This window comes from Urocampus carinirostris, chromosome 13, assembly GCF_059441175.1.
Source record: "Urocampus carinirostris isolate Australia breed hairy pipefish chromosome 13, RoL_Ucar_1.0, whole genome shotgun sequence".
NCBI lineage: Eukaryota > Metazoa > Chordata > Actinopteri > Syngnathiformes > Syngnathidae > Urocampus > Urocampus carinirostris.
In genome coordinates this window covers 9,898,676-9,923,325 of record NC_142361.1, presented here as the reverse complement: position 1 = coordinate 9,923,325, position 24,650 = coordinate 9,898,676, and the positions used below count along the sequence as shown (strand labels likewise).

The 24,650-nt window shown below is 37.9% G+C and overlaps 1 protein-coding gene across 2 annotated transcripts in view; it reads right to left on the bottom strand.

The window, feature by feature from the left end:
• Window positions 1–24,650, bottom strand: part of LOC148353698 (SH3 and PX domain-containing protein 2A-like) — an 88,528-nt gene that overhangs the window by 53,258 nt on the left and 10,620 nt on the right. For both annotated transcript variants that reach the window (XM_088351318.1, XM_088351319.1), the window contains exons 3-5: window positions 16,713–16,788; window positions 10,163–10,239; window positions 7,597–7,688 (exon numbers count right to left, since the gene is read on the bottom strand). In XM_088351318.1, coding sequence (XP_088207444.1) covers window positions 7,597–7,688; window positions 10,163–10,239; window positions 16,713–16,788 — 245 coding nt within the window. The remainder of the gene's footprint in view (window positions 1–7,596; window positions 7,689–10,162; window positions 10,240–16,712; window positions 16,789–24,650) is intronic.

Below are 24,650 nucleotides of genomic sequence, written 5' to 3'. Positions count from 1 at the left end.
ATGTGGACATGACGCATGAAAGGCGTAAACATGAAATAATGGATGTAAAGTAGATGACCTGTTAGGTGAGTATGTGTTCTCTAGAGCAGTGTTTGCAGGACATTCCTCCAGAGATTGGACAAAGAATGCAAATTCTGGCTCGCTGCATGCTTTTGCAATCTACACTTAAATATTATAAACATAAATTATTGAATCATTTAGTGGTAATCAATGTAATTCATGATCGTCCATAAATTTGAATGTACTTATTTACTTTTTTAATTGTTGTTTTATTTACTTATCGCCACAATATATCCATTTATCTAATTGGTATGCAGTCTCTACATTGTTGAGAGGTAAGCCTCAAATCTTATCAAATAGGATTCAGTCTGGATGGAGGACTGGTGTGGAGCTGCTGCCTTGGGAATTTTCCGTTAACCTCTGTCTCCCGCCCTGTGGGTAGGTTGTCAGCTATTTTGAAAGCCACTTGTGAAACCATTGCAGCCTTGTACACAAGCCCATAAAATTCCGTTGTATGTCTTTTATTTGTTTTATTGTAGAAAAAACCTAGTTAGGTAGGTAGGTAAGTAGGAAGGCAAGTAGGCAGGTAGGTTGGTAAGTAGGCAGGTAGGTTGGTAAGTAAAAATTATTAGAAGGGAGCTTGTCAGTATAAAGGTAGTAGAGGGATCAGATAATAGCTAGGTAGGTAGCGAGATAGCTAGCAGTTTAGGTAGGTTGGTTGATTGGTCAAATGAATACATGGGTATTTATTTGGTAGACGTATAGGAGTGTAAATGATAGGAAAGTAAGTGTCGGTCCTGTGAGGTATACAACTCATTTGTATACACGCTTGAGATAGCACCTTGAAACACATAAAACAGACAAACATTCAAGAGTTTGGCTATCTTAACCGTGTCTGAGTAATGTACATTTCTCAGTACCCACATTCATTATTAAATCATAGATCCGGCGCTTGTAGTTGGAAAACTAATCTAGTTCGTGCGTCATCTTTGGTGGGCCTACTAGAAATGGAATGCGTGGAATATTACTGCTGTGCGAGTGTGCGCCACATATACATTACACAGACACTGAGTTTGACCTGGGATTAACCTCAATGGGAGGAACTGGCAGCTCAGGAAGTTGTTATAATATTGCGTGTTGATTGTTTAAAAGCTCCAGACAAATGCACAAACAAAGTCAGTGACACTGTGAACTTGCGGCGGGAAAATGGTGTCTGTTTGACCTAACAGCAACCACTAATAACCTCCCATGTGGGAAAACTAAGTGTAAAGGGAAACACGAGTCGGTAAAAAGGAATACTTTAATGCACACCAATCAAAAAGGGTAAGGGAAATGTAAAGAAGGGCTACTGATTGGGTTCGTGTAGGGTTCTGTGTTAATTTTACAGCACGACTGCAGTCAAACCTCTTGAATTGCAAAAGTGTCACCCTATATAAAAGATGAAATATATATAGTGCCTAGGAATGTCAATGTATGTATTTTGTTTTAAATTAATAACAAGATGATTTGTATACTATTTATTCAAGACCGATAATGATAACGATCCTCAAGTCCTGAGTAGTCACTGATACCTATAGATGATACCAATTCTGTAAAAATAGTACATACAATCCCTTTCTGCTCCGCAAGAAATAAAAACCTGATATAACATATTTTATATTACGCAAACATAATACGAATGTTACATTTTTCAAAGAGAGGCATGGACTTAATGACATTATAATACAATATGATAATCACTTAATTTCTCATCCGTCCCTGACTGTAAAAAGGCCACGAGAGAGTAGCCAATACTGATACTAAGCCACCATTATGAGTATAGATAACTTAAGATAAACTAGTATCGGTCCCAATACCAATATTTGTACACAGCAACATACTGTACCTTGCGAAAGTATATGCCCCCTTTTGAACTTTCCAATCTTTTGACACATTGCAGGCTTCAAACATAATCGACAACAAGCAAAACACAATTATTGAGTGAAAAGAAATTTATTGGATTTTATAAAAATATGTTCTTTAACAAATTACATACTGAAAGGAGGGGCATGCAATATTATTGTGCCCCTTTGCATTAATACTTTTCAGTGCCACGTTTCGTTGCAATTACAGCTGGAAGTCAGTTTTGGACAAGGAGAGACTGAAATTCTTTCCCATTTTTCATTGTAAAATAGCTCGAGGTCTGTGAGTTTGGATTGAGAGCATTTTTGAACATCAGTCTTCAGTTCTACCCATGGACTCTTGACTAGACTTAGGTCTGGACTTCGTCTTGTGCATTCAAACACCTGGGATACATTTATTAGTGAATAATTACCTTCAAAATTTGGCTTTATGTTTGGATCATTTTCCTGTTGAAATATAAATCTCTGTGCCTGACTCAAGTTTTTAGGAGACTCCAACATGTTTTCTTCTAGTAAGGCCCTGTATTTGGCTACATCCATGTGAATGAAAAGTTCAAGGGGGCAGACACTTTCACAAAGCACTTTATACAACAACAAATATACAGTGCAGCCACTTTTCCTCCAAACCTATCTGCTTTTATTTTACTTAGAGCAAAGCTGTTTGGGGCAGAACATTGGGCTGGGAGACTGCTGGAGAGGAACGTTATACTCGTGCCCTCGTTTTTTTGTTCTTTATTTGTTTGTGTAGCATGAAAATGGTGAAAGTTAGAAAGGGCCTGTTTTAAGCAAAATCAAAAAGTCAACTTAAACGCCAAGAAAGAAGAGTTTATTCAAGCTTGTCTAAAAATGCACGTACTTGCACGCACAATATAAGGAGCTAGGCTGCAATGATGTCACAAGCCAGGAGATGGCGAATGCAGATAAAAAAAAAAGTTTCAAAATTGTATGTTCCTTGAGTGTGTTGTTAGCATTAACCTAAAAGGTCTCACCAGAAGCACTGCAACAATATTTTTAAATGGTTCCTGAGAAACAAAAACAGCATTTGATATGTGTTTAAAAGTAGTATTTACGAGGGGAATTAGTGCGTCGAAAGTGGTTCTTAGACAATGTCACTTAAAAAGAAACCACACCAAAAAAAAACTGTTACTGCAAAAATAAGGCAAAATGCACTAGTGTACCATATATAGCCAAGGAATTAACTTTGCTTGATAATTTTTATTCTAGATTTCATAGTTTTCCTTAGAAATAAGTATTTGGTAATGTGTTATAAACTACTGTTGTAACTACGGACTATTCGTATGATTTGGTAGCACTGTAAAACATTGTTGGATTAGAAATGGTTTTCACTTTTTTTTTTATTTATTTTTTTGCAAATTTTGCTGATTGTTTGGATGTGTACACATTGGTCACATAAAGGCAGTATAAATACAACCATACGGCCATTACAGACTGTTACCTATTAGTAACAGACGAGCATTTTCCATCCCCAAATCAACACTTATTTACTTTCCTTTGTTTCTAGCTTAGAGTCATCGAAGATAGGGTATAATTTCTGACACAAGACTGAAATTTAAGTAATAGGTTGATGGTGGGTTTAAGTAATATCCTTTCCTTCTCATAAATACAGGAAATGCACTTAATTAGAATGTCCGCAGGTAGTGGCAAATGCTCTCAAAAGGTAAATGAACACAGTCAACCTACCATGTGTGGTCAGAATTAAATCAATGCAGAAATATAAACTGCTGAACTAATATATAAAATAGACAGTGGGCGATGGTCTTCTAATATTTGCCTGCTATGGCCACACAGCATACTCATATGTTCATTTTGGCATGTCTAGATGTAAAGAACAGCAAAGCAGTTCTCACACATAGTCGCTTAAATTGATTGAAAACTAACTATGAGAGCAAATTATTAGCACTGCTGAAGTAGGCAGACTCAGTTTTGCAAAGAAGATGCCGTTTAGAGGAATTAAGCATACTTTCATCAGAGCTGGACCAAGTCCTGGAGTGTCTGGGTGGTTCCAAAAAGTTATTTGGAAAGATTAAACAGAGAGAAGAAAAGGAGAAAAGGTTCGTCTCTGTGGGGATTGATGGACCGTAATTTACTAGCAGTCATTAAATGCTGCACAAAGCCGTCAGACTACAGGTTGGCCAAAGATTCATTGTTGTCAGAAACAAGCATAATATAGAGTGAATATTACGCGCTAAAATGGCAAATCGCACAACACCCAATTTTACAACAGCATAAATAATACAGTACTGCCCTTTTCAGAACATTATTATGTCTATGATGCAGTAGAGGGATGATGCTGTTTGAGGTTAAAAATGGAAATTTTGCATGTTGGTATTTACTGCCATCATTAATATTTATTAGCACTGTCGGTATTTGAGAGGTAGTGGTGTAAATAGTGAATGTAGTAGTGGTGCTAGTCGTAGTACAAGTATGTTCCTTTTATATTACAATTATCGTTTTTGATATCAATAGTAGCAGTGCAAACCACTGAGGTAACACAAGTAGGAGTGATATTGCCATTTTGGTAATAGTAGTAGTAGATCACATGTGTCACACTCTTAGCCTGGGGGCCAAATCATTTCATGTGGCCCACGAGAGCTTAAAATGTCTGAGCGTTTAAATATTAAGGGTCAAAAGAGTGCTTTAACAAAAACACTGCATTTTCAACAATGCCTGTTGACTACAATCCCCGCAAATTAACGGGTAAGTGTTACTACATGCCACTATTCCCATATCAATGTCAGTGGCTCGAATTAAGAAATAAATGATCCTAAAAATTGTCCAAGAAAATGTGGTTATTTTGTTATACATGGTTTCTAATATATATGTGCTATGATATTTTTTTATATGCTACAGTAATGTTTGGGACGTGAATACATAACAAGTTTTACATGAAGGAGTAGTTACATTCATTTTACATACCATTCATTTGCATTTAGTTCTATTGATATATTACGTAAAGCCCTTTAAGGACAACCATTAAGCTGATGTGGCCCTCAGTGAAAATTAGTTCAAAATAGAATAGAATAGAACAGAATAAAATAGAATAGAAAAAATTAGAATAGAATAGAACAGTACAGATCTTTATTGCCATTGATATCAACGCGGTGAAGATTAGACATCACACTCCAGGGTAAACATGTACTTAGGATATTAATGAAAACAACAAGATACAAGTTTGGCAGTTGTATTTCTGATTGAATGCAGCCTGCAAATAACACAAAAGTGTGGCCAGCTATTTGGCTCTCTCTAGTGACTGCATGACTACACAACAGTGAGTCTTTTTTATGGATCAGTGCTTGCCACTAGATGGCATGAGACGGTGAGTTTTTAGGTTCCTTCAGTTTAAAAAAAAAAAAAAAAAAAACAGTATAAGATTACAAATGAAAAAATACTATATTTCAATAGATCATTAAATACTGGAGAACCCATTGAACGCAATATTATACTGTCAATTTTGTAAGGGTCAACCAATGCCTCATAAAATTGTTTCTATGACTTATCTTAGAATCAGTCAGTCTCTGAATGGCATGACGTTTCTACATCCCCCTAAAAAAATATCTTGGTTCCAACTTTGAAGTAGGATTACTGCGAATGAGTCTGTGGGCCAGGCGGATGCGGAACAATGACTCAAGAGGTTTTTCCCCTTGAGTGGTCTGGGATACTGTAGCATCAACATTCATGGTCTGAAGAGTTTAAATTAACGCCTGTGCAAAAACCTAAAACAAAACTTAAATCGACATCCAAACAAAAGTTTAAGAATATTGCTTTGCAAAGACTGTCTAGCTTTTCCCATACAAAAGCAAAACAAAAATATCTCAGGGTCGCTGACATTTTCCAGCATGCTGAAATTAATCCAGTAAAAAAAATTACATATTTTTTCGTACGGTAATATTCTCTTGAAAGTGAATTTCTTTTTAAATAAAGTTGAGAAGAATGCAAGGAAAAACATAATGAGTATTTTGGAAGCTTGTTGAAGGACAATTTTGAACCAAGTGCTATTCAGAAGAACAATTTTGAATAGAGGGACTAACATTAAAGTAACATTTACATGACGATAATTAATGTGAAGGATGAGAAAACCATTTATGTTTTCACTTGAATTCTGAATAATTCCATGACATTTTCTTACCATAGTTGCTACTACACTATAAAAAGTAGTTAGGAAATAGAGGAAAAAATATGTAACATAAAAATACTCTTATTTTGTTCAGGTAAAATGGCCAATAATGTTGCCAAATGTAAATAAATTATTTTCTTAAATTTGTATTTATCTTCTTATTAAGAATTTACTTTGAGAATTCTTTATATCAACAAATGTGTTTTGAGAATTATTATTTATCACAATAAGAACTTTTATCTAAAAACAGAAAAATTAAATTCAACCCGCTCAGAAGTTTTGACTCATTTTAGGTGTATAATATTTTTCACTGTTATTAAAAAAGAAAAAAAAAAGAAAAAATGGTAGTCATACTTTTATTCTGTTTTTAATACTAGACAGCTGCAAAGGAGATCGCATAGTTCCTTTTTTTTCCTATTATTGGGCAATAATGTTCATTGTTTTGACTATTATAAACTGTTCACATCATTATAACTATCTGCAAATTATATTTTTGTTTGACCACACCCTTTAGGGCTATTTGTGGGACCTAGGAAATGTTATCCAAGAAGAGGGCTAAGGGAAGGGCCTTTAGAATGGGTTGGAATTTTTTAACTGAGGTTTGGGTTCTCTCCGTCTTCCTCGCAAGTTAAAATCAATTGATGTCTTCTCTTCTGATTTTAAGTGTCTAGTAAAACTTTTCACATATATAAAAGAAAACAAATCAATACAACCCCAGGGTCTAATATTTGACCTCTAGATGGCACTGTATTGTCTGTTGCAAACAAAAACCAGTGCCAGGAGCACAGTGAAGCAGCAAGATACCAAACAAACAAGGCGGTGACTTCTAGGTAAGGATACCACTATGTAAAGTAAATACAAACCTCTGATTTCTTTTTTAATGAAAAATGAAATTGGTATGATAGTTTGTGTATTTATGCCTGGTATTCAAATAAATGTTTTTCCTTACTGAATGAAAGTATTTTTGTCCCACTAGCAGGCACTCAATGTTAGACACTGCCCCTTTAATTGATACAAATCTTTATAAATATAAGCCCTCTTTTTAAGATTTTTTTCCACCTTAATAAAATGTATGACCTGTATTTAGTTGTCAAAAACTGGGTGTAACGACCTAAAACTGTTTGAGTAAAGTGCTCGTATAATAGCTTAGGCTTATGATTAACCTCAGGTAAAGCAGATTTGTGTGACTTGGTTTCTCAACAGAATATTTCGTTGACACAAATTCTTTTGAAGTGATTTGCTGCCTTCTTGTGGCACCTAGGCACAATCACAAATCTTCCTTGAGAAGCATAACTGATGATTCAAGGTAAACTGCAAATAATTGGATCAGCAAAAGAGCCCCTGAGCCATAGTTTAATTACTACCATCTTAAACTAATGTAACACTGCAAGCATGACAATTAATGACGCCAAGCCACGCAAAACATTACACTCGAATCACATAACGCCTGCCATACGCCACATTTAATTCCAGGCCATCTCACTCATCTGGATCCAACTCGCAAAAACAACATGATCTAAGGACTCAGTATAATGGGCGAACATAGCATGAGTTACTCACTCTGTGGGAGGGTTGAGGTCTTCTGACTTGGTTTCAAAAAACTGTAGAACCTCCTCGCTTTGGGAAATGTGGGCGGGGAGCTTCAGCAGAGCCTGCAGGATGGAGGGAGGCAGAAAGCTTCTGTTTGGCATATATCAAACAATAAGAAGTTGGGTGTAATCTGAAATCACTAGTGGTGCGTCAGAGATTGTGACTGCAGTCATTGAGATGAGAGGACCAGGTGGAGTGTGGGAAGAAGACCTAAGAAGCCCACGGGGATTGTATAGAATACAACTCATGTGTCTCAGCCAGCTGCTCTGGAGCCATATACAAAACCTTATGGAAGCCATATTTAAAGGCAATCTTGAGAAGGGCACATCTGTGATCTTCACTAAACTTCATTAGGGAAAGACATTTAAAGAGCCAGAAGAGCTCATCAGGTTACAAGACTGGAAAATTTGATATAAACACAAAGGAAGTCAAAATAGGAAACTAGTGACTGGAAAAAATGCCAATAAAAAGAGGTACTGTGTCATGTATTTTGGTCTGGAAAGTGAAATGTGAAAACTAATGTTATTTACTGGCAACTAGACCTGTTTAATACTTTGCTGCCAGCTATTAGTGCCAAAGAACTTGTGGCTTTTCACCTAGAAAACAATGTTAAACTTTCATTTTGACAAGTCCATTTCTTGCTGAAATTTTCTTCAAGAGAATTAAGTTAAGGAAAATCATTTGGACAAAATCAGTTGTAAGGGCTTCGCCAGTGTGCAGTTAACCATTAAATTAAGTTTATGGTTTCATTTATATAAATTCAAAAAGTCAAAAATGTGTTACTGATAAGTGAACTTCACAATAAAGTCAAGTATGTTGCATTTCTCATACCACAACAGGATCAAAAAAGTAGATAAATTGATAAGAGTAAAAATTTAAAATAGAAGAATAAGACTACATTCCTATCTGAATTAATTGATATATCAATTAATGTAATAATAATAATATAAACGTGTTTTTTTTCTTCTTTATTTATGTGTATAGTATGGTATGTTTGCTTTTTAAAATGTTGTGGATTTATTAGATCTTGGAAATGTTTTGGTTGTATTAATTTATGATTAAGCTTGTTTAATTTTAAGACTTTTTGTGATTAAGGGCTATACAAATAATAGGGTTCATACACCTTTTCATGGCCAAATTAAAGCACTTTTTAAGAACTTTCAAAGCTGAACTTTACATTGTCATTTAAAAGAAGAAATCCAGTTTGAATCATTAATTTTGCAGTGCCACAAATATAGCTGCAATTTATATATGTGATGTTTAATATTGCGTGTGCGTTTATCAAGACATGATTTTGAGATCTTGAGTAAATAGTGAATATATTTGTTTTTAACCCCTGGATAGACACGTGAGGTAAAAAAAGACCACATTTTTTTTCTTCAAAATCTTTCCAATAAGTCTTTAATAAAAAAAGGTGTAATTTTGTCATAGTACAGGTATTTCTCATAAAACATGTTTATGACATAATGGCAGTAGTATTTTTTGGGGGGGCACTATTTTTCCACCACCACTCATGAAAGAATGTATGTGCAGGAATGTCTGCATCTAAGAGTTAAGACTAATGTCTTTTTATATAGATGTTGGGTAAAAATCCACTACTCGGAAACGCTACCTTAATTTTTCGCATGGCCCATAATAAATGCCCATAATCGATATATAATCCTTGCACTAATACACAATTTATAGTACCCCGTGTAGGTCTTGGCCGCGACCCGCAGGGGGCGGTGAAGCTTCATAGGACAATGCCATACAAACTAATACCAGCTGCTGTTAATAACGAGAGAAGAAGAACACAATGGCAAAGCAAGCCACCAGGGAGCAGTGTCGGTATCATTTTTAAACTCAGTTGTTGAGAAACGTGGGAACAAATTTGAGGCATTCACAGGCACTATTTAATTTTTGAAAACAAAAACATAAAATTCAAGTATTTTCAAGGCTTTTAAGCACCCATTCGAACCCTAAAAATGACCATAGTCCTTGGGCGGGTAATTTTGTCAAATGTGAAAATAATTTTGACTCATCTGCATGTGTGATCTTGTGGCAGCTGTAGATTTCTGAATGAAAAAGGGTGATGCATGCTTGGCACCACACCTGCCTTGCACTTCCTGCCTGACTCAACAGTCGGGGGTCAGGTAACTTACACGGTGTGTTAACTTGGCTGATTCATTCGTGCTTTCCCTATGTATTCTACTCGAAGCAAGCGTGCCCCCACTTCCTTGGTTTCCTTTAAAGGCTGCCTATTTATGCTGGCTACAGGAAACGAGCAGTGCAGATAGAGCACTCGCTTTCCTGTCCAGGCCTGGGACGGGAAGACAAATGCCAAAAAGCTGCCCTGTAAAGTCAGAGCACTTGTGTTCTGCGAATAAAGCACTCAAAGAGATAACATGTCCCTGTCACAGACACTCATGTTAAATGGTTGGTCGTTAACCTAAGACATAAAATTGTACAGCATTTACAGTCCATAAAATAACATTTATGGACATATGTAACAGGACAATTACAGCTGAGTAGAAGAGATGTGCAGACTGGGTCTTACTTTGCAGTAGTTGTCCAAGTGCTTCAGTCTTTTGACGGCGACATCTCGGATGTGGCTTCGGCGAAATAGGACCTTACCTACAGACAAACAAGAAATTATCAAATTGGTTAGTTTGTAAAAAGAAATAATTACCACAGATAAAATCATCGGAAGGGCCATGGAAATAGTGGGGGATTGTCTCGGTATGATAAAAGAATATATTTGAATCCTCCGTTATTGTCTTTGTAAGAGACATAATATTTTGTTGTTGGTAAACTGAAAAAAAAATCTTGCCCAGTTACCAGACAATATAGCAAATTTTGAGGGTTTTCGTTGTTGTGTTAATGTATGTTTTATATATTTTTCAAGGTTGATCATTTGCTAATTGTAATAACTATCTTATCTTATTTTACAAATGTATTTCCAAATATATGTATTCATAAATAATGTGTATTTTTTCTTTTTAAAATCAGTATAAATTTGGTTTCACTTTTTCTCAGCTCAAACTAAGCATTGTAAGTGACAAATTTTGTGGAATACATGCAGACACAAATAAAATAATTTATTGACAACGTAAACGATGAACACAATACCAACATAACATTTACAATAATTGATTTAACGTATTTCAATGTCATCATCAGATACACCAAAAAGTTGTTTCCCTCGTCTTGTTTTGTAGCGTTTATTTTGATCTTTCAGGACAACTATGTGTTTTCTCCATCGTCTAATATTTGCATCTGTATCTTTGGGCAGTGGGCAGGGGACACCCTGAACTGGTTGCCAGCCAGTCGCAGAGCACACAGAGACAGACAACTAACTCGCTCATTCTCACGTAGGGACAATCTGGACCAGCCAATGAACCTGACATGCCACACAGGCACAGGGAGAACATAGCTCTCCACAAGGGGAGGCTGCGGTAGATGGACTTGAACCCTGAACCTCCGCACCGTGGGGCAACGTGCTAATATATATATATACACATATATATATATACATATATATATATACATATATATACACATATATATATATACATATATATATATACATATATATACACATATGGGCAGCACGGCGGCGCAGTGGTTAGCGCTCGTGCGGCACAGTTCATGTCATGGGAACCTGTCGTGGGTTCAAATCCAGCTCCAGACTTCCTGTGCGGAGTTTGTATGTTCTCCCCGTGCTTGCGTGGGTTTCCTCCGGGCACTCCGGTTTCCTCCCACGTTCCAAAAACATGCATTTCAGGTGAATTGGCCGGTCCAAATTGTCCCTAGGTGTGAATGAGCGAATGAGTTGTCTGTCCCTGTGTGCCCTGCGATTGGCTGGCAACCAGTTCAGGGTGTCCCCTGCCCACTGCCCGGAGATGACTGGGATGGGCTCCAGCCCCCCCGCGACCCTAATGAGGATAAGCGGTACGGCTGATGAGATGAGATGAGATATATATATACATATATATACACATATATATATATACATATATATATATACATATATATACACATATATATATATACATATATATACACATATATATATATACATATATATACACATATATATATACACATATATATATACACATATATATATATATATATATATATATATATATATATATATATATACATATATATATATACATACATATATATATACATATATATATATACATATATATACACATATATATACATACATATATATATATACATATATATACATATACTGGACTGTCTCAGAAAATTAGAATATTGTGATAAAGTTCTTTATTTTCTGTAATGCAATTAAAAAAACAAAAATGTCATACATTCTGGATTCATTACACATCAACTGAACTATTTCAAGCCTTTTATTATTTTAATATTGCTGAATTTGGCTTACAGCTTAAGAAAACTCAAAAATCCTATCTCAAAATATTAGAATATCATGAAAAAGTATACAAGTAGGCTATTCAACTAATCACCTGAATCATCTAATTAACTCGAAACACCTTGCGAGGGTTTCCTGAGCCTTAAAAACACTCAGCTTGGTTCAGTAAACTAAATCACAAGTATGGGGAAGACTGCTGATCTGACTGCTGTCCAGAGGACCATCATTGATACCCTTCATCAGGGGGGTAAGACACAAAATGAAATTTCTCAAAGAGCAGGCTGTTCACAGAGTGCAGTTTCAAAGCATATCCACAAAAAGTCTGTTGGAAGGGAAAAATGTGGCCGGAAACGCTGCACAACCAAGAGAGATGACCGCAGCCTTAACAAAATTGTGAAGAAGAGCCGCTTCCAGAATTTGAGGGAGCTTCAAAGACAGTGGGCTGAAGCTGGATTCCAGGTATCAAAAGCCACAGTTCACAGACGTGTCCGGGAAATGGGCTACAATAGCCGTATTCCCATGGTCAAGCCACTTCTGAACTCAAGACAACGGAAGAAGCGTCTGACTTGGGCTATGGAGAAGAAGCACTGGACAGTTGCAGAGTGGTCACAAGGCCCTCTTTTCAGACGAAAGCAAGTTTTGCATTTCATTTGGAAGTCAAGGCGCCAGAGTCTGGAGAAAGGCTGGAGAAGAGCAAAATCCAAGTTGCTTGAAATCCAGTGTGAAGTTCCCACAGTCAGCAATGGTTTGGGGAGCCATGTCAGCTGCTGGTGTTGGTCCACTGTGTTTCATCAAGTCCAGAGTAAATGCAACTGTGTACCAAGAGATTTTAGAGCACTACATGCTTCCATCTGCTGAAAAGCTCTATGGAGATGAGGATTTCATTTTCCAGCATGATCTGGCACCTGCCCACAGTGCCAAAACCACCAGTAACTGGTGCACTGACCATGGCATCACTGTCCTTGATTGGCCTGCTAATTCCCCTGACCTGAACCCCATCGAGAATTTGTGGGGTATAGTTAAGAAGAAGATGAAAGACACCAGACCTACAAATGCAAATGAGCTGAAGGCCGCTATCGAAGCATCCTGGGCATCAATAACACCTCAGCAATGCCACAGGCTGATTGCCTCCATGCCACGCCGGATTGATGCAGTAATCCGTGCATAAGGATTCCCAACCAAGTACTGAGTGCATCAATGGACATTTTCAAATGTTTGATTTAGTTTTGCTGTTATAAAATTATTTTTTTTACTTGGTCTGAGGAAGTATTCTAATATTTTGAGATAGGATTTTTGAGTTTTTTTCAGCTGTAAGCCAAAATCAGCAATATTCAAATAATAAAAGGCTTGAAATAGTTCAGTTGATGTGTAATGAATCCAGAATGTATGACATTTTTGTTTTTTTAATTGCATTACAGAAAATAAAGAACTTTATCACAATATTCTAATTTTCTGAGACAGACACGTCAGTGCAGCGTCTGCCGTCATTTCGGACCCTGTACCGGTCCGTCGTGGTGAAGAGGGAGCTGAGCCGAAAGGCAAAGCTCTCGATCTACCGGTCGGTCTACGTTCCTACCCTCACCTATGGTCATGAACTTTGGGTCATGACCGAAAGAACACGACCCCGGATACAAGTGGCCGAAATGAGTTTCCTCCGCAGGGTGGCTGGGTTCTCCCTTAGAGAAAAGGTGAGAAGCTCAGTCATCCGGGAGGAACTCTGTGTAGAGCCACTGCTCCTACGCGTTGAGAGGAGCCAGTTGAGGTGGCTCGGGCATCTGATAAGGATGCCTCCTGGACGCCTCCCTTGGAAGGTGTTCCGGGCATGTCCAACCGGCAGGAGGACCCGGGGGCTACCCAGGAAACGTTGGAGAGACTATGTCTCTCGGCTGGCTTGGGAACGCCTCGGGGTCCCGTCGGATGAGCTTGAGGAGGTGGCTGGGGTTAGGGAGGTCTGGGCTTCCCTTTTAAGGCTGCTCCCCCCGCGACCCAACCTCGGATAAGCGGAAGACAATGGATGGATGGATGGACATACATACATACATACATACATACATACAGTACATATACTGTATGTATATATATATATATATATATATATATATATATATATATATATGAACCTCTTGTGTGGGTTCAAATCCAGCTACCGGACTTCCTGTGCGGAGTTTGTATGTTCTCCCCGTGCTTGCGTGGGTTTACTCCGGGCACTCTGGTTTCCTCCCACATTCCAAAGACATGCATTTCAGGTGGATTGGCCGGTCCAACTTGTCTCTAGGTGTGAATGAGCGAATGAGTTGTCTGTCCCTGTGTGCCCTGCGATTGGCTGGCAACCAGTTCAGGGTGTCCCCTGCCCACTGCCCGGAGATGTCTGGGATGGGCTCCAGCCCCCCCGCGACCCTAATGAGGATAAGCGGTACGGCTAATGAGATGAGATATATATATATATATATATATATATATATACATATATACACACACATATATATACCTATTGTTGAACTGAAGTATACTCTGCTTTGAAACAACTAATTAGGCTTAATGTGTATATCCAATTAAGACAAGGTCATGAGCTAATAAGATGCACTGTAGTGAACATTCAGTTTGTGCATCAAGGCAATAAAACAAGCTTTTGATCACATAAACAGAGTATGTTGGGCAAGGCTGTTGTGATGACTTGTAATTAAATTAGTGCTTTTGATTAATGAAGAAGAGGTTGCCCCATCAACAAATATGAAAATGGGGAGGAACAAATTGAGAAGATGCATTTTATTTGTGTCCGCATGCACAATTACATCCAAGTAATTTTATTGTTTTTAGATAATCAAGCAGTTTTATGGTTAGATAAATAATTATCATTGCTTTGTTTCCAAAGAAATGCTTCAACATTTAGTGGACAAAATCCAAAAATAGCATCGACGAGATTTAAGCTGTCCGTTTTTTCTCACAAAGGATCTTTCTATAGCTCCGTCCAGCCTTGACTCCAATTCCTACATTGATCAGATTAGACCAATTTCTCCTTGAGAACCTCCTGATGGAGGGAGTGATCGTAAAAGGAAAACAATGCAACATGGCTGGCCTTGCAAGAGTACAATAAGCTGTAAGGATTAAAAATAAAAGAGGGAGTTTGTCCTATTCATACAAAATACTTTCCCTGCTCATTAAAGTAAAACATGTTCAGAGTATTCATTTTACAAGGACGTCATAATGTGAAAAGAAATTAGCTCATTTCCGCTGACTCTGGATTGGCTAAGACATCATGAGACATTCATAATAGTCAACTGAATCCAGCTAAACAAAGTGTTTACGGTACGGTAGTTACTAGCAAGTGTAAATCCTGATCTGAGAAAGTGACCGTTCATATAACAGTGGTAAGAAAATATTGACATTTTAAGTCTGCTTCTTATAGTATGCAATTATTTGATGAATTGACAAGTCATATATGTGCTATTTAGTCAGCGATGTTTTTTTTTGTGTAAAACCAAATCACGTTCCGAAAAAGAGATAACAAAACAATGTTTTACAGAGTCAGTATTGTGGTAAAATAGAAAATTGCATTAAAGCAAACAACACTACAATCAGAAGAGCTTGATAATTGGTCAAAAACAAAAACTAGCTGTCAATGAGTGCAATCAAAAACTACTAGTTCAAATATTACTTAGAATTGTAGTCCTAAATGTATGACTTATTTTATTTTATATCTAGCTGTGGTTAAGACCCTCTATAAACAAACCAAGCTTAAGTCCGTGCTTCCTTAAGCACACATCTCGAGTCTCTGGATCGCAAATTTTACGACTACTTTCTGCTGACAACTAAAGAAGCTTCAGAAATTAAGCAGTAAATATGCCATAAATACAACAAAACGTTGTATTAAGTCAGGCGTGGAGTTGCGAGGCTGCATTGGGTTAAAAAAATCAGGTGAGAGGCTGGAATACAAGAAAAAAATGATTGATCGATGATGATTGATGATGGATTTTTGTGTCCGAAGGTACAGGGTCTAACATCTGATACCTCTTAAATACATGAGAAAAAAGACAACGTAGGTTTATTCAAATGTTCCCATAAGTATTTAGATATAAATATGTATGCATATAAATATGTATGCAGACATCTACATTTATATGTTATATTTCATATTTATAAATGGACCACTTGATCAAATTCCTTTTTAAATATCCGGAATTAAAGTAGGTCGTGAAGCGGTCGTCTTGGGACAAAGGATTATATATATATAAATATATATTTAAATATATTTATATATATGTGGGGTGCCAGAGGTGCTGGAACCCATTCCAGGCATCCTCGGGGAGTGGGCAGGGGAGACAGACAACTCACTCGCTCATTCACACCTAGGGACAATTTGGACCGGCCAATTAACATTATATGCGTGTTTTTGGAATGTGGGAGGAAACCGGAGTGCCCGGAGGAAACTCATGCAAGCACGGTAAGAACATGCAAACTCAACACAGGAAGGTTCGATCTCATGACCTCAGAAATGTGCTCCAACTACTGCGCCGCTGTGCTGCCCGTATGTATATGTGTGTGTATATAGTATATGTGTGTATATATATATATATATATATATATATATATATATACATATATATATATATATATATATATATATATATTCAGGTTGTTAAAAATGTAATCTATTTAACAACAGCCTATTGATGACATTAAATCTTCGTTGGTTCAACACCTGGTAAAAAAGGAATAATCCTCTTTTTGGGGTCCTTTTGTCCTCCTTCAATTGGAAACTTGTCCAGGATCCGCATCTGCAAGAGTAAAGTATGAAAATCAACAACAGATTCAAAATCTGTCGTACTACAACAAGGTTGCGTCACTCATTCTCAGTACTTGGTTCCAAACCATCCATATCCCCAGATCTCAAACCAATTGAGAATATATAAGGTGATATAAAAATGCTGTTTGTTAAGCAAAACCAAGAAATTTAAATGAATTGTAGAATGTTTTTACGCAATCGTGGAGTGAAATAACAACTGAAAGGTGCCACAAGTTTGTTGACTCTATGCCACACAAATGTGAAGCAGTTATAAAGTTGCTAAACCCTACATTTTTTGGGGGGGGGAATACGAAATATTTTTGAGTTTGTGCAGTCAACAGCAAAGACTGCTATTTATTTGAACACATATACTGAATGCTGAGTCTGGCTTTTTTAGAATCTACTGCACCTACTGCTAACTTGTCTGGCATGTAACAATAAAATATATACTAAAAACCAGGGATATTCTTGTTAGTCACATTGCACTTCTATTATTTTCAACAGCACTTTAACTACGGCGTAATGTGTGCCATTTTGATCTCTGGGGCAGCAGACAGGGTGGTATGAGACTGTGCTAAAATACTCTCTACCCTAGATCGCGTTCACAAATCAAATGCACCTAAGCAGATATGTGTGAGTTACTTTTATAAGTGTTATTGTTTCAGTTTCCTTTTTCAGGTCATACAATTCCAAAAGAAAGACATTTTTACATTTGTTCCAGGTGTGCTTTGTGAAGCGGGCAACAGTGTGAGCGCCAAGCACGCTCAAAAGCAAAGAGAATATAATCTAGTCAAGAATTACCAGGTGAGCAAACAGAAAATTGTGGTTTGGGTTTCTGCTCCTTCGTCTGCTACCTTTACAAAATCCCCACCGCCATTTACCCTCCTCTCAAACGTGAAGGGTTTGGAGATGTGGTTTCCTTTGCAGACGATGACTATTGTCATTGGGTTCAAACGTTCAGAGTAAAATGCTGTGTCAGAATAACATCCTACTTTGAATGAGCAAAACCCCATTCAAAAATCTTTACGAGTAAAACCAAAACATCAGCTTCTACCACAATTTGTGTTAGTAAAATAATGGCCACTGCCAAGGAGCATGCGTTTCACTTGGGGTTGGTTTATCACCACATAAAGTGAGATCTTTACAATGAGTCAGTATTGTTCCAGTAATGTTCCTTGTATTGAAATTTTATATTTAACAACTAATAATAAGTAAATGCTATTTTCTTCCACATATATAATGTTTAGTGTAGGGGTCACTACCCGATTTGAAGCCCAGAGCTACTTTACGTTACTGATCGGCGTAAAAGGTTATTATCAGAAGTCAAGTCAATCACTGAAACATCATGTCAGTTAAAAATTTATTTTACGAGAGAAAAAATGGAAAGCTGTTCTTGGAAACTGTCTGCAGGCACCAGGTTGGAGACCCCTGGTTCAGACACTAAATAATGCTAAATGCTGTTCTTTAGCTCGGTTGTTTCATTCAGCATTGAGCTAAAAGACTTTGAGGTATTCATTTTAAATACACAATGCAGACATTCCCAAAATTAATTAATTTAATTGGTAGATTTAGCTTATTTTAAACATTATTTCAAGTATTTTACTAGTCTGTCATAGTTTGTACAGCCCTTTGAGACTTCTTGTGACTCCGGGCTATACAAATAAACATGACTTCAGTTGACTAAGACACAGTAGAATAAACAAAGATTTTAGAAATAAATATAATGAGGGAAACCCCTCCCAAGATATTCATTCTGCCTCTGTTAATCATGTTGTCATTATTCTTTTAGTTTCTGAAGATTGGCACTGACCTCAGTGAAAGGTTTCTTTGGTGAGAGAACATGGACTAGCAAACCAGGAAGGGTCTCATACATGTCAGACCCACAACCATAGCACCCCATTATTTTGTGTCTTAGTTTTTTAATCATTTTTAATTTGTATGTGTCTTTTTCAGAACACTGAATTTATAAGATAAAGTCTTGGAGTATCACACTGCTACATCTGCCTTTCATCATTCTAGGTTTCTTGACTAGTCGAGTCAGCTAGGGCTTGGAAATACAAGGGAATAGCCAACATTCTAGGAAGACATAAACCAAAGAGCAGAAATGCACACATACAAAAATATACACACAAGCACAAAAAAGGAACAATTATGTTATGAGAAGTGATCACTGATCTCTGATCTGAGTACTGAGCTTCTAGAAAACTGGCCCATAATAACATTTATGTGACAAATGAGGTAAACCTCATCTGATAAGAGGGGAAAAAATGATTGAGTGAGTCACTCTGATGAGGAGTCAGTTTAACCTCAACCATATTAAATTTGGCTTAAATTTCTAATTGACTCAAAAAATCTCATAGAACACATTGTAAAAGGGTCTTCGGATGAGGTGGTGCTTCTCTATGGACCAAAAACAAGTGTCAGGGGATTTTAGTTATTTTAACATAAACCGAAGGGTGGTTTATTTTGAAGGTGACAAATGGTGGTGCCCTTCCAAAAATCTTACTTTGGCAAATGTGGGACACACATATGACTCCCTCTGCGAAGGGAGTGTTCACTCAGCACCTTTCAGACATCAGTAAGCTATGATGACATCACCTGTAGAATGTAGCTGGGTATGCACATATGACCGCACAACAGGTGTCTCAATGTGTAAGTGTGATCACAGCTGGCCAATTGCAGATCCACAGTGATATATTGCAAACATTTAATATTTTTTTAATGTTTTTTCTTTCATTACTAAATGTTCCATGGAAGCAACAATGGGAGTGGAGAGCATAGAGTGGAGAGCATAATGTGATTCCAATAAAAAGAAAACACATTAATCGTGCTCTACAAAATCTCTTTAATACAGTGTTTCCGAACCTAATTTTCATCTGTGTACCCTGAGTTAAATATTTTTTCAGTCAAGTTCAGCCTAACTTCACAAAGCTTCACTGAAGTATATCTTTGACAATATATACTGACTGATCAAAAAGATAAATCTTGCGCATGCAAGTATAAGCATTTCTTAGACATGCTAAAATATACTCTTTTATTTTTTATTTTTCTTGGGGTTTAGGTTGGTGTTTGGACTGTTCTGGAATCAGGCCTATTCCTAATTTTACAATTTTCATGATACACTAACGAATAGAACCAACAAAAATAACGCAGGTCACTCCCCACCACCTCCCATTCCTACTACCTAACGTGTTCCACCACAAACAGCTTTGCTTAAAGGAAGATAAAAGCACATAGGCATGGTGGAAATCAAGGTATATTGGCTCTCTGAACTCAGTTGGGCATTGTTGACACATATTTATCAGAGATAGCATTTGACTTTAAACTAATACTAGTCAATTGTTCGTTATGGAAGTTAGGGGCCGGTCACACAGCCGTTTGCGGCTGAATCACGGCTAAAATTTTGCGTTTTTTTTTTTGCCCGTGGTTGCCTGCGATGTAAAATGCGCAAAATTGGCCAACCCGCTGTTCATCGGTGGTATGCCCGCAAAACAGACGCCGGCGACTGTTCCGCTTCCTCATCGCGTAATTTCTGCGTCATTTTCTCGTGTGGACCATGGGTATAAAAGCTCCCGAGCCGGTGTTGTGCCCAAATCCGACTCCTACGCAAAACAACCACCCCCCCCACCCCCTCGCGTGAACGCGCATTCTGCTGCGATCGCTTTTGTTGGAAGCATGCATTGACGTTGGTGACTTTTTCATCCGCGTTAACAAACGCATTTTGTAGAATACGATCGCACTTTATTGTTTAAATAAACGCTTTATATAGACTAGGATCTCCCAATTGTTATAATTAGCTCGCTTTATTGTTTTAATAAGCGTTTTATATAGAATACGATCGCTTTTGTTGGAAGCGCAGCAGAATGCGCGTTCACGCGAGGGGGGGAGGATTTACCGTTCGATTACGTTCACAACAAAAACAAAGACGGAATGGTTTAAGTTGTATTACATTCCCAACAAATGCAAGACGAAGTGGTTTTGGTTATATGTTCGCCATTACATTCCCTAAAAGTGAGATAAAACGAGGTCAAAGTGGTTGTAGTAGCGAGGGGATGCAAATCTCGGCAGGGATGCATTTCTCGGATAACACCGGGCTGTAGAAATCATAACCGCTCAAGACAGTCCCGTGAAGATCAAGATTCCAAGCTATGGCATCATTTTTATTTTATTATCTTGAAAAGAAATGTCAAGAAATAAAAATGGATTAAGACGAGGTCACTACGCTGACGGGGATCCATGTTCACCCCCTTGACGTCTCGAGCACAACTAACGTGTGCTCGGCAAATCGCGCTGTATATACGCGGAGAAAGGCGTTTGACTGTCACATGCGTAACACGCTAATTTTACGTAATAACACCGCGATACAGGCGCAGAACATGCTATTACCATGCTCCACCCACGATTACCCGCTGAAATTTCCCGTCCTACCCATGTGTAACCACGCCCTGGCCGCGGCCAGAGCACGTCGTTCCGCGTCATTTCTGCGTCATTACCTTGTGTTGACCACGTGTGCGGCACGCGGTTTAACACGTGCTCAAACTTTTGAGCAGCTCAAAACTTTTGAGCAGCTCAAAACTTTTTCGCGCGGCCAACCGCGTGTGAATTTCCAACCGCGAGTAAAGCACTGCTGTATCTCGTCTATATGGCGGTCTCAAAACGTCCAACAGCGCCCAACAGCGTCTGCTTCACGGCCAGAGATTTCTGGCCGTGGTTCAGCCTCGATACGCTCGTGAAAGGCTGTGTACCCGCGCTCTGAAAAATTGAGCACCGCAAAACTTTTTCGCGCTGCCAGCCGCGCGCGAATTTCCGACAGCATGTTAAGCACTGCTGTATCTCGTCTGTATGGCGATCTCAAAGCGTCCAATAGCGTCCGCCTCACAGGCAGAAATTTCTGGCCGTGATTCAGCCGCAAATGTCTGTGTGACCGGCCCTATAGTGGCTTTTTAAAAAAATGTTTTTGATCATTTTTAGATTTTGGTAAAAATAAGTTTTCTTTAAATTAGCAAAATTTGTATTTTGGTTATCAGATTACCTTTCTTATTTTAATAATTATGGTGCCTATTTTTCAAGGCAAATAATGGTAATTATTTTAGAACAATAAGAAAAAAATGATGATATTTTTTAATATAATATCAATTAATATAATATAAATAAATGTAAAATATTCATTAAGGTTAGTTGATTATTAGATAATATAAAGTTTGAATCATCAAAATTATGTGATATTTGCTCACTTTTCAATTAATACATTTTAATCTTTGTAGATAAAGATAAAAAAAAATTGAAAAAGAAAAATATTTTAAAAGAGCAGTTGTTAATGAAAAAAAGGAATTTTCTGAACTTTACAAGGATCCCAAGTGCTTTGATTTTGAAGCGATGCAATTTTTTAAGATATGTTTTTAAATGGCAAGGCTTACTTAAAGTGTTTACAAGTAAAGTACCCACATCTGAGATACCACTCCCAAAATTTAAATCATTTCAGTTAATTGAATTCACTGGGATGGGTTGGCACCAACAGGCAAACAAACAACTCTTGATTTATTTCGAGACAATGGAAGTGTTCAGAATCTTAGTCAGGAGGAGTTTGGAGGAATGTTGATGTGGGCAGGGATTTCAACTCTGACTTATGTTTTAACATCTAATTGACACTTGTTTACAACAAAGAGATTAGAGTGCACTGACCTCCTCTTTCTGGGACAGCATTTGATGAGTTTTCATTAATTCAGACCTCAAAATCAGAAGCAACATTAACAACTGCCTCGTAAAACTCTAAGAGACATCAGTCTATTGGCACTCATATCGCAGGGTCTGTTTTGCATTAAAATCCCAGGCAGGGCTGGACCGATCGCAATATGACTCCGCAATCCGATAATAATGGCAGCTGACAAGACTTTTTGGGGAGGTTTCGGTCCAAAAGGCAAAGGCAAGCCAGGTCGCGCACTCCCAAATCCTGGTGTGGAATGTGTCGAAAGCCCACGTGCTCAATCCACTGAGGCTGCAGAGTGCGGAGGTTGAAAACTCCCTTTAGCTTTAGCTTTGGAAAATCGGTTATCAGCACTATTACGACATGAAAACCGGTTAATGTGCTAAGCCTGCACATATATTCGGGAAAGCAAATGGCATTTAAACTAAGCAATGTGGAAGAAAATAGGTGAAGGGGTAAATAATGATAATTATTACCTGGAGGGTCTGTTTGAGCTATGCTAAGTGCACTACTGTACAACTCTAAAACTTTAATAACACAAACTGAATCTCACTCTTCCAGGCACTTTTGACAGATTTTAAACACTGCCTGTTGATAATCACCCACTCTGTGACCTTTCTTTGTTCTCTAGTGAATTGATAGTTATATTATGACATGGTGAACACATTTCAGTCCACTAGCTCTTTATTCCGCTAGTCAGCTAATCAAGCGCAAGAGATTGTGCAGAAAAACAGAAAATTGGGTTAATGGTGATAGTTAGCAAACGCACAAACAAAAGATTTATTTTCAGAACAGAAATATTCAGATATTTGGAACATGATCAATTCAAAACACTGACAGCCTTTTTTCAACAGCTCTCCGACATAAGTTTAGAAAGGATCTGTCAGTGCTATTCCTCACCACATCCCCCTTCCCTTGGTTTTAGTTTACTAATCTGACCTCAATTTACTTCACCCGTTTCCAAAAGTGCACCTGCTCAATGCCGATCAAAATATAGCCACTCAAGACTCCACCAGGTTGTTTAAATAAAATACACTTTTCCCACACTGTTTGTGTGTACAGCTGCTGTGTGCTGATTCTGACAGACAACCATGGTCATTAAAAAAACAGAAACTAGCAAATATGTATAAACATTATAACGAACATTTGACAGAAACGTGAGAGAAAAGTCTTGTTTCCGTCAAACATAGAGACGCGTTTCCTGGATATTAGCTCGGGACCAGAGAACAAAGGGTTTCCTCTGTTAAAGTTCCAAAGGCTGACAAAGAAGTGGGTTCACCAAGCAGAATAGATCAACAGAATTAATGAACTTTAGAGAACAGTTTAAAAATTAATACTTGCTTAAGTTGAGGTCGAGATGGTATTCTTCTATTGAAAGAAATATCAAATGCTCTGAGCTATGTGAGCAGGTGCTTTGTCCGACCAAATGTCTTCTCTTATTCTCTTGACTTTAGCTTGCTTAACCCAACTTACCAAAGAAACATACAAGTTACGTTCTGACTATGTTGTATTGAACTGTAATAACTGACATTGCAAGACCATTCTCCATCGACAAAAGGGCACCATACAACTACCAAACCCTACCAACATCCATTAGGTTTGTACAGGGTTGCAATGTTGAAAGGTGTCCCTGCATATATAATTGTATGAGTACTTCATTTATAACATCTTTATTGTTTCTCTCATTTATATATTTTACATCATTTATTTAGCCATGATTAATTAACTTCTTCATTTATCTGTTTATTTAGTCAGAATTTTTTGGCTTCTCGAGTTAATTTTTTTATCCATCCATCCATTGTCTGTTCCGCTTATCCTCAGTAGGATCGCAGGTGCTGGAGCCCATCCCAGCCATCCTCGGGCAGTGGGCAGTGGACACCCTGAACTGGTTGCCAGCCAGTCACAGGGCACACAGGGACAGACAATTTGCCCGCTCATTCACACCAAAGGACAATTTGGACAGGCCAATTAACCTGACATGCATGTTTTTGGAATGTGGGAGGAAACCGGAGTGCCCAGAGGAAACTCACGCAAGCATGGTGAGAGCATGCAACCTCCACACAGGAAGTTCAATCTCATGACCTCAGAACTGTGCTGCACACGCGCTAACCACTGCGCCGCCGTGCTGCCCTAATTTTTGATTCAATCGT